The sequence below is a fragment of the Magnolia sinica genome, chromosome 12, assembly GCF_029962835.1.
Source record: "Magnolia sinica isolate HGM2019 chromosome 12, MsV1, whole genome shotgun sequence".
NCBI classification, from domain to species: domain Eukaryota; kingdom Viridiplantae; phylum Streptophyta; class Magnoliopsida; order Magnoliales; family Magnoliaceae; genus Magnolia; species Magnolia sinica.
In genome coordinates, this window is record NC_080584.1 from 53,361,919 (window position 1) to 53,373,923 (window position 12,005).

Consider the following 12,005-nt stretch of genomic DNA (forward strand, 5'->3'; position numbering starts at 1 on the left):
AAATATTTAAATATTTTGGAAAATTTAGCATGCTAGAAGTCCAAAAACCAATGGGTGATATGTTTCATGAAACAACCATAAAATGCAATACGACTAGTAAGTTGTAAATGGGATATGCATACTAATTGGTAATATCCAAGCCTGGGAATTTGGGAAACTGGGAGTTCCATCTCCCTAGCTTGTATGTGTTATATTAATATCTATGTTTTGGATACTGGCTTTGGTGTTCTTAATTATAGAATCTGACTATGCTTATCAATCATTTTTATTTCCTTTTATGCGTAGTGATATGTTTCTTTAGCAAATTCAGATTGCTAAGCCTGAACATGAAATGATTATTGTATATTTTGGAACTCAAAATTTGCATCTCAACAGGTAATCTATTATGCTAAATGTTTTTGAATCCTGTGTTACTCCTTGAATCAAGAAGGGTTATGGATAATCAGTTTCTTAATTAAGATTGAGATAATCCCTTATGAAGAAAAAATGATAAAATGTTTTATTTCTTCCCATTAACTTTGCAATAAGTGTTTCTTTTGTAGGTTTCCAATTCTGGTTGTAAACTTTTATGCTCCTTGGTGTCAATGGAGTAACCGCTTGGTAATATTTCCACCTTCTTTTCACTGTATTATGTAGAATTTGTGAAATATCTGTTTTAAGTTGCTCGTAATGTCTAATATCAATGCCTACTTAAATGATTATAAATGGCAGATTTTCTTATACGCAACTATGTATTCACCTAAATGTTTGGTTATTTTACAACTCTAATTTAAAGTTTAATTTCTTGATGTAGATAGAATGAACATGCTCATTCTTAAGTCACTATTAAGCATCACATAGCTTGAACTTTCTTTAGATGCTCATTGGATGAGCTGGTAGAGATAACGTCTTGTGTGTGAGTGATCCAGGTTTCATTCCCCAGTAGTGTTACCTTTAGTGACATTGGAAATATACTGTAACGGACTAGAACATTTAACATGGGAGGAATTATATGATCCTAGGTCCCAGGATATGCATGGTATCCTTTTGCCCTGAATTTGTACTAGTGGAGCTCAGGTTCTTGATCTGATGTGTCCTACCATGGGTTAATTATGTTGAAAAATCTCCCTGATGGGGCAATCCTAATTTTCTACAAGTGGGCTGCCAATATATGATTAAGGTGTCTATGATCTTTTAGTTTGGAAGATTTTTAGGGCATTATGGTGGGTCCAACAGGCCTTCTTCCTTAGGTGTTGGGCTCTTTGCCAATGCATGAAAGAAGTCTCCTTACCTCAGCCATAACCCTTTCAATGACAATGCGTGTAGTTGCTACCTTTCTGGTTAATGTTTGGATCAGGGTGGCAATTTTGTTATCCAAGTCAGCCGATTTAACCCACTCGTAAAGTAGGTCTCCCCTGCTCTTATCACTAATGAATGCATTTCTACCAATAGCGATTAGGTCCAAGTGTTCACGTTCTAATTTCCTCCCATTGTTTGTCTACCTACAAGCTACAACTTCTTCCGTAGTCATAGCTTTATGTTATAGTGGCAGAAGAGAAACTTCTAGAGCTGCTTTTTTTTTTTTTTTAAATTATTTATTTTAAATTTTAACCTCAGTCTATTCCTCTTATTCGTGTGGATGAGTACACTGTGCTCTAGTTTTGCTTGTATGGAGTTGGTGAAACAGTTTGGGCCACCACACGGATCACTGATAGCTACAGAGGAGGACATTTGTTCCCGTACATTGACCATCAGTTATCGGCCAATTTATCATGTATATTTGTTTATTCAATTATGTGACATAGGTGCTTAATATTAGTTGCATGATTGGTTGTACTTGTACCACCGATACATAAAACATTGGTAAGAGGTGCTATGTAGTATATAATGTTCGAGCTGAGACATTGAAGAGTATGTTTGGGCTTTCAGTTTGCACAAGTGGGCCTACTTTTATCCAACGTTGGGTAGTCCAAAAGAACTATACTGCTTTCCGAAGGCATGGGAGCTCACATGAAAGTGACAAGATGCCCCATGTTTTGTGTTGGCCCCCAATTTCAGCAAATATTGGGAAGCCACAGGAAATGTGAACTATGTTTATTGCAACTCCTAAACTAGTCCTCTTAATAGAACTCCATTATACTCTCATAGTATGATAACGGAGGAATCAAAGATGGAACTAAATCAGCTTATTCATATAAGAATACATGCCATTCTTGAAATACTACTGAGGATGCTCTAATTTATTATTCTTCAATTTGCAACAAAGAATAGGAAAATAAATATAAAATTTGATAGATATGTGGACTTAGACCATAAATTTGATAGATACTACCAAAGGGGCTCATAGAAGAGTCACACTTCTATAGCTAGAATCCTATCCAATATTCGAAAAGGAGGAATTTCTATTCCATCGTAGCCTCCTTCAAAAGTTCCCTAATGCAGGGGCATTTTCACACCAGGCTCGAGTGGGGTCCCCCGTAGGATGCAGGGGCACACTCAGGGTGAGCGGGGCCCACAGGGGAGGTCTCGTGTTCGAGAGTCCTCACTGGGGGTGATTAATGCAGGGGCATTTTCACACCAGGCTCGAGTGGGGTTGCCTGTGGGATGCAGGGGCACACTCGGGGTGGGTGGGGCTCACAGGGGAGGTCTCGAGTTCGAGACTCCTCACCAGGGGTGATTGATGCGCATTTTAACACCGGGCTCAAGTGGGGTAGCCAGTGGGATGGGGGGACACACTCGGGGTGGGCGGCTCGTCTGAGGCGGTACCTATGTGATTTGGAGCCCACAAGGAGGGTTCGGCCGAGGTCCTAACCCATAAGATGTGGGGCCTGGACTATGAGAGAAAGGGATTAATTCGCCATACTCCAACAGTTCGAGCTTTTAGAGCAAGTAGTTAATTGTCCTGCATCAAATTGGTATCAAAGCGGGGGGTTTCGTGTTCGAGACTCCTCACCGGGGGTGATTAATGTAGGGCCATTTTCACACCGGGCTCGAATGGGGTCGCTTGTAGGATGCAGGGGCACACTCGGGGTGGGCGGGGGCCATGGGGGAGGTCTCGTGTTCGAGACTCCTTACTGGAGGTGATTAATGCGCATTTCACACCGGACTCAAGTGGGTAGCCTGTGGGATGCGGGGATACACTCGGGGTGGGCGGCCTGTGTGAGGCAGTACCCATGTGATTTGGGGCCCACGAGGGGGGTTTGGTCGAGGTCCTAACTAATGAGATGTGGGTCCTGGGCTATGAGATAAAGGGATTAATTTGCCATGCTCTAACAGTTCGAGCTTTTAGAGCAAGTGGTTAATTGTCCTGCATCATTCCCAATGTACGGCTTTGTAGTATGGCCATGATACAAAATTTAATTAAGAATAAACTCCTACTTAAAGAAGCCAATACTTAAATCCAATTGGCTCACACATAAAAATGCCCTAAACTCTCTCAAATGAGTGTTGCTTGTGACCCCCACCTAGAGGAAGTTCCTGCGGTCGGAAGCTATGTGGAGTCTATTGAGACATTTGAGAAATCCACCCCATCCATCAGTTTCGCCCGCTCATGTTACTGCATGATCCCAAAAATGAGCCAAATCCGAAACTCAAGTGGACCACACTACAGGAAACAGTGGGGATGGAACACCCACTGTCAAAATCTTTTTGGCAACATTGAAGTTTTGGACCAGGCTAATATTTATATTTTCAGTTCATCCAAGTTAGAATGACCTTATGAATGATTTGGATGACAAATAAACATCATGGCGGGCCCCAGGATGGTTTCCATGGTGGGCATTTCTATCCCCACTTTTTCTTGTAGTGTGATCCGCTAAAGTTTTGGATCTGGCTCATTTTTTGGGATCATGACCTAAAATGGAGCGTTGTGTCTCTCAATGGATGCGTCGGGCTTAGGGTATACCCCCGAGCGAGTGACTATGGTGGGCATTTCTATCCCCACCTTTTCTTGTAGTGTGGTCCACTTAAGTTTTGGATTTGGCTCATTTTTGGAATCATGACCTAACTTGGCCTAGGTAAACTGATGGATAGGGTGGATTTCTCTTGGAGATCTCAGTGGGCCTCATGTAGCTTCCGACTGCAGGAACTTCTTGCAGGCCAGGTCGTAGGCAACTCACGTCCAACTCTCTCAAGGTTGTTCTAAAAAAAGAGACATACTAAAGGAAACGAGATAAAGTGTTCTAATCTCATGACATCTTTTTCTTTACCATCTATATGGGTGTGTACTCCCAAGTGTTTGCCGTATATAATGCATATGGTGGTACAGAACCTCTCAAACTTCAAACTATTCATATATAAAGACATGGTATTTGATTGGACTTGTGGACTACATTTCAATCAATGGGTGACTTTTTAGCCCTCTGATTTATCTATGCAACCCAAAGGTGAATCAAACAGTTAATCTTGTCTAGGCCATTCATTAGGACAGTTGATAGGGTCTTGATCTTTCATCATCTCATTCTGGATGATTAATTCGTTATAGATCTTCAATTTAGATGGCTGGATAGTCTAATCATTAATATGTATGGTTGGATATGACAAATTTGTAATCAGGACCTTTGGATGGGCCTGATCTTCAATCAACAGTAATGGGACCACTTGTGGTCTCCCATTGGATGGTCCTGTGTCACATGCACTAATTGTTTTTTGTTTACCGTGACTTTTGTGCTTTGTGACATGACATCATGTTGGTTTTTGTGCTTTTCATTGAATGCAAATACCCTTTGTTCAACAATTAGTGTCACTTGTTCCTTGGCAGTGCTTATTTTTCTTGAATGATATTCAAATATATGCAAATTTATGAGTATCTTAACTGTCTGCTAGCCAATATTATTACTTTCATTTGCTTGCTCATATGCTCATATTCATAAATGTTCTGAAATATTGGTGTTTGTGTGTTTTCAGCAGTAGACTAATATTTGGTTATAATGATTATCTATGAAATGATTCTTTAAAATCTTAGTCTACAGTCGATTTTGAGTTAGTTTGTTCTATAAACAGCCTCACGAGTTGTTTCTTCCAGAAACCATCTTGGGAGAAAGCGGCTAAAAGAATAAGAGAGAGGTACTCCAAATCTGCATTTTCTTTTCTAAAATCATGAACGTTTTTGAAACAGTGTACTTGTTGTGCTACCCATCCACACACCCTGTGGCAAAGAGACACCTCTCTGCATACACGTCTATAGGTGGAAACACGTACCAATTTGGCATGTGTGGAACATCTAAGCATCCATTAGGCAGGCCCCACCATGTAGATTCCCTAGCCAAAAATCTGGTTATTTAATTCATTAGGTGGCTCACATGTATGAAAACAATGGAAAGTTCAAAAGTTGCAAATAGTTCACATTCAATATGTAAACTACCAAATGAATAGACTGGCTTGGCTCTTTGGTGAGGTAATCTACATTGTGATGCCTGCCTTGTGTATGGCTCATATGTTTGACATGCAACTACCAGTTTGGCAACTGTTATCACGTGAAAGGGTGTGTGTGGGGTTAGCGGAACTCATAAAACTCTGTATTGGCTTGATTGTGAATTGATTTCCTTTGGTTTAGTTTGTGGGAATTATTTTCAAGAATGCCATTGGACTCATTTCTTCAGATATGACCCTGAAATGGATGGACGAATCCTCTTGGCCAAGGTTGATTGCACTGATCAAGGAGTCTTGTGTCGGAGGTACTATACATTTTATTTTATTGATTGTGAAGTAGATCTTTTATCAAACTCATACTGAATTAAATTCATGTAAGGACGATTTTTCATAAAAAGGGATCTGGACATTTCTTTTTTTTTTTTTCTTCGCATTTTTTTTGCTAAAAGAGATTCTATTAGATATGAACGGTACAGGGAGATACAAAAGCTGTGTCATCTTTATTTACAAATGGTAAAAAGGATGGGCATGGAATATACCCAATCCATTGGATTAAATGGTATGGAATTGTATTGGATGGGATTACCACCATTATTGCACAATGATTGCATGTCTGGAAATACCATGGTATTTAGGCCATCCAATCCCCATGTCTGGTATAAAATTCTTGCTATGGGAAAAACACTCGGTTAAGCAAAACCCCATTTGGTGGACCATGGAATTGTAATCAACAAACCCAATTCGCAATGGATGTCGGTCACTTGTACACATATAATTAGAATGTCACGGGTAAAGGGTGTATAAGGATAGACATCGTGAATAAAACACATGCATCAATGTGGGGTCCACATGTGTAGTGGCTTTCAAAATCCATCGGAAATCCTGCATGAGACCAAATGCAATTCCATCCTACCTAATCCCAACCCTTTTCATCCTCCCCAAAGGCCGGATGGAATTTGCACGGGACCAAATGCAATTCCATCCCACCTAATACCATCTATGCCCACGTATGAAACAGGCCCTCAGTGTATCAAGCAGGCTGTCACTGACGGAACATTTGCAGGAGCTAAATCATGGACTCAACCAAATTTGACTCTACTAATGCATATAGTGAGGTGAGTATATTGTACAAGAGTGTAGAGAATTCTAGGGAACGGTGGAAGCATGTAGTATGGAGATTTTTGGAGCTCTCAACTGGGTTTTGTAGTAAGGGCTATTTAGATTCATCTATTTAAGTTCTAGAGTATGCTTGGCCATCGGGTGATAGCACATGGCACCATCTTAGCCATTCATGTAAATCAGCTAGAAGAATCCTATCCCCATATAAAGGTCCTCATTTGCATTGTTTTTAGTATCGGTATCGATGCATGTATTGCACCTTTTGGATATGGAAACATATTGGTTATCGGATGGAAAGTATCACATGTATTGCTGTTTTTGCGGAACATTGTGAGTTTGGTCGAAACATTTAATGAAACTTCAGGGGATGTTTGAAAAAAGACATCATTATGCACTTACAACTCGAGATCACAAAAGAATCAGTACACATAATAAGTTTCCTTTGTATAAGGTCCTAAACTATATGCTTGTCCGACATAATTAATACAACTATATTAAAAATCGGTTCATATAATTTATAAATCATAGAAGACATGTATAAAAACACAACCAATTAATTGTTTCTAAAATTGCACATGTGGTGTACAAGTAATTGAAATTAAATTGTCCAAATTGTCTTATAATCCAAAATTAGGTTTCTTTACTCATTTGACAATGATATTGTTGGACATTTATAGGACAATTATTAAAGAAAATATCCAATGGGCCTTTTTCAACAAACAAGTGCTCATGAATCAAAGTTCAGGATTGTTCAAACAATCTTCTTTTGGGACCGTGACTTAACAACAATGGGTTCATAATTCACAATTTTATTGGTTTAGTTTGAGTTAATATATGACGCGTGTACAATTTTTGAGTGCATATGTTATGCACATCAAGTTTTAGATGTTGCAAAGTATCATACAACTCCCCTTTTGTTAGATTTTGTCGAGGGAAGTTGGCAAGCAAAGGGGTTGGTGGCTCAGGTTGGCTCACTATGATGTTTATGTGAAATTCACTAGACCACCAGGTGCGTCACCCCACATTAGGCCCAAGGCCCCAAAATTAGCCCCATTCATGATTCAGGTGGACCACACGGTTGGAAATAGTGTAAAGGGCAACGTTCACCCTCCAAATTATTTTCCTTGGTGTGGTCCACTTGAATCACAGATGGGCTTGATTTTTGGGCCCCTTGGCTAAATTTTGGTATGGAATCTAATGGTTGGTTGGATTTCATATGATCATCTCGGTGGGCCCTTTAAAAATCAAGGTTGGGCGTCTCTCTTCAAACTATTTCCTTTAGTGTGGCCCACCCGAATCACATGTCAGCTTTTTGGCCCTGGGCCTAACGTGGGATTACACATCGAATGGTCGGAGTGGTTGCCACATACACATCAAGGTGGTCCCCATAAAAAAGTCAAGGATTTCCTGTAAGATAATATTTTTAATATATTCGTGAAAGATGCCACCCTTGTTTTTTTACGGGGTCCTCTGTGATGCAGTACAGGAAATCCACTCCGACCATTAGATGTGTAATCTCACATTAGGACCTGGGCAAAAGAATCAGGCTAACTTGTGATTTAGATGGGCCACACCAAAGGGAACAATTTAGAGAGAGATGTCCACCCTTGGTTTTTATAGGGCCCCACCATGATGATTATATGAAATCCACTCCAACCATTAGATGTCACAACAAAATTTAGGAACGTGTCCCAAAAATCAAGCTCATCCGTGATTTAGATGGACCACACGATTGGAACATTGTATGGAAAATAATTTGGAGGGTGATTGTGGCCTTGAACACTGTTTCCAAACATCTGGTCCACCTGAATCACGGATGGGGCTGATTTTTGGGCTCTTGGCCTAAAATGGGGTGACACACCCAGTTGTTGGGGGTGGATTTCGCATAAACATCACAATGGGGCCCATTGAGCTGCCGGAGTATTAAATATGATGAAATAAAAGACATGTTGCAGGGTTTTTAATTTTGAAAAGATTAGGTGTAGCAGGAGAGAGAGAGAGAGAGAGAGAGAGAGAGAGAGAGAGAGAGAGAGCATGTATGGTGTTTTTTTATTTCATTCTCTTCTCGATTTTTGTTTTAATTTTTTTTACTGTTTGCAATTCCAGCCCACTCACTCTTCAATCTCGATTTCTGTACCAAAACCTCATCTTCTCTTAATGGGGACATCTTGTGCACACGCACACCCCCCTTATGCACGTACGCAAGGAGGGCCCCACCTTCGATCTGGATCGATGACGACATCCATGGAGGGCCTCCTAGTTAGAGGAATGTGTTTTGGTTCCTTGGGGTGGACCTGATCATCATGTGGATCCCATCATTGGATCTCATGATCGTGGCCCACTACCTTATGTGACCTATTACTTTGGGTTTTGCTTATTATTATTATTAGGAATATCATGGACAGTTCAGATTGCTTTGATTAGTTGTTATTTTTTATTACTTCGTTTCCAAGTAATAGGTTGCGCACATGGCACGAGTTTTGGGGTATAGGGTTTTATTATAAGCAGGCACCCCTTGTAGTCTTTTTTCTCAATGAAGATTAATAAAATTGCTGCGTTTTTCTAGTCTAAATTTCTGATTTTTGGAGATTCAATTGGGTGCGAAACCTTTCCTTCCTCGAAGGGCTGACTATCGTGGAGCGAAGCCACACCTATCCTGATTTGCCCCAGGAATGAAATTGCAGTTTATGAGCCGCTATGCTTTTAATTGCGGAAGCTTGCGGAGCTAGAGAATGTAGGCTAAGTCCTAGATGGGCGTTGATTAGGACCAATTAAAATTTATGTCAATTTAAAACAACAATGCCTAACTTAAACTAATTAGTAATTAAACTAAGTGAGGCAATGTAACTCTAAGGCTTCCAAGCCAATAGAGGGTCCAATCACATAGACTACAAAAGATGTGCAAATAAGCAACTAGTCTATAATATGATAGTGAACATATGTGTCTGGGATGCACTACCTAATAACTTAAGCAATCATCTAATCATGCATACATAATTAAGCATTCAAACACATTTACATAATCAGATAGATGGACAAATAATATTCTCAAACACAAGCATGTATATTGGTTCGGCTACTTGCCTACTCCACTCCCAGTGGACGCACTCAACCTATGAGTGTCCTGGATTTCACTATCGGAGGTTTTAAATCAAGTTCACCTCAAACCTTTATAGCCCTACACAATGATTCTAAGTTTATGCTGCACACAAGAGCAAGGGTCCTACCCAAGAATCCAAAGCTTTAGGCCCTACACAAGAGTCGAGGTCCTACCACTAGAACTTGAATTTTAGACTCCACATCAGAGTCAAGGTCCTACGTAAGAACCTAGAAATTTAGGCCCTACAAAAGAGCCAAGGTCCTACACAAGAACTGATGCGACTTTGGATTTACAAACTCTTACCCGCAATCCCACACAAGGAAGGAGAGTAAACTTGGACTCTTACAATGACAACTTGTTGGATTGAGCCCCTTTTGTTGCGCCTCAATGGGTTGTTTGATCTCCGCTCTCCCGTGCTTTAATCAGCTCCCCGATGCTCTCCTGATCATGTTGCTGCCGCTTCGCCAAGGCTTTAGCTCCATGATCAATCTCTTTGCATTTAATACTCCTTCAAGATGACCAAGGTGATGAGAGTGGGTTGAATCTCCTACAACTAATGAGAAATTTTTCCTAGGGGATTCACCTGATGGACACTTTGGAGTCTTGTAGAGACTATAGATTTACCAATAAGCTTGGTCTCAATACTCTAGAGAAGGCATGCGATCATGTTCTTCTTGAATAGAAGCTTGGAATGCTTATTCGAGTGAATAATCACCAAAAAGAGTGTATGAATCTCATTGGGATAGAGTCTAGGATGTTTGGTTAGGCTTGGGATGTACTAGAGTCTCTAAAATGCCAAAATCCATCATCTGTGCAAAGATCTGGAAGCTAAATATATAGAAAAGTGCTCCAACGAATCTTTAACGGCTACATTTCGGTTGCACCGAGAGAGCCTTCAGTCGTATCGAAATATCTTCGATCGAACCGAAATTTGGTTCGGTTGGACCGAATTGGAACTAAAAGCTGCTGGATTGTTTTGGCCAGAGTCAGTCGGACCGAAGTTGACCTTCAGTCGCACTCTGTCGGACCAAATATTGGTTCGGTTGGACCGAATTAAGGCCGAATGTTGCTGGACTGTTTTGGCCATTTTTGGTTGGACCGAAGGTGACTTCGGTCGAACCGAACTTGTCATTCGGTTAGACCGAGTCAAATCGAACTGAAGCCAAATTTACCTATTCTGTTTTGTCCTGCAATGGCCAGTTTCGGTCTGATCGAAACCATCTTCAATTGGACTGAATGTTGCTAAATTCAAATGATTATTTCAGCAACACAACCCTTTAAAGCCAATCTAAGATGTTAAGGAGGTATAGAATCCTATGGCTTAAGGGATGATCGAAATGGGTTTTCCTACCGTGGTAATCCCATTACGCCACATGTGAATTTCACACCAAAGACCACTCTTCAACATCATCTATTGTGGCTTAAGGAGAGGTAGAAAATCTATTTTGGCACAAGGTGAGTAGCACCACAATAGTTTAACGCGTTCGTGGACCTCTTCCTTCCTAAGTCCCTCATCTTGGACCCTTTGAGAAACTGCAACACTTGACTTAGATGTTCTGATGTTGGTCAAGATAAGGGATTCTCCATTCGCCTATAATTAAACTCCAAATCTATCGAGGTTTCAAATTCTATACTGGTTGTTTCTTGAGAATTTATAATGATTGTAATGCAGGAGCATTTTCACACCAGGCTCGAGTGGGGTTGCCTGTGGGATGCAGGGGCACACTCGGGGTGGGCCGCGGCTGACTCGTGTGAGGCGGTACCCATGTGATATGGGGCCCACGAGGGGGGATCGACTGATGTCCAAACCCATGTGATGTGGGGCCTGGGCTATGAGATAAAATGATTAATTCGCCATTCTCTATCAGTTCGAGCTTTTAGAGCAAGTGGTTAATTGTCCTGCATCAAAGTGGTATCAGAGCGGGAAGTCTTGTGTTTGAAACTCCTCACCGAGGGTGATTAATGCAGGGGCATTTTCACATCGGGCTCGAGTGAGGTTGCTAGTGGGATGAAGGGGCACACTCGGGGCGGGCGGCCCGTGTGAGGCGGGTGGCTTGTGTGAGGCGGGTGGCTCGTGTAATGCGGTCCCCATGGGATATGGGCCCATGAGGGGGGTTCGACCGAGGTCCTAACCCATGCGATGTGGGACTTGGGCTATGAGATGAAGGAATTAATTTGCCATACTCTATCAATTTGAGCTTTTAGAGTAAGTGGTTAATTGTCCTGCATCAGATTGTACTAACTGAGTTACAACCCCAACTTGCTTTATTGTTTGCAAGGATTTTACAATGATTATATGCATGGCCTGCAAGGATTTTACATGGCCTGCAAGGATTTTACAATGATTATATGCATGGCTTGTAACTCATCCCTGAGAGAGAGAGAGAGAGAGAGAGAGAGAGAGAGAGAGAGAGAGAGAGAGAGAGAGAGAGAGAGA

At 41.1% G+C, this 12,005-nt stretch overlaps 1 protein-coding gene across 1 annotated transcript in view; it reads left to right on the forward strand.

The window, feature by feature from the left end:
- LOC131221385 (protein disulfide isomerase-like 5-4) overlaps positions 1-12,005 on the forward strand; it is a 79,685-nt gene that overhangs the window by 31,361 nt on the left and 36,319 nt on the right. The window contains exons 6-8 of the mRNA XM_058216646.1: positions 543-600; positions 5,003-5,043; positions 5,580-5,654. Coding sequence (XP_058072629.1) covers positions 543-600; positions 5,003-5,043; positions 5,580-5,654 — 174 coding nt within the window. The remainder of the gene's footprint in view (positions 1-542; positions 601-5,002; positions 5,044-5,579; positions 5,655-12,005) is intronic.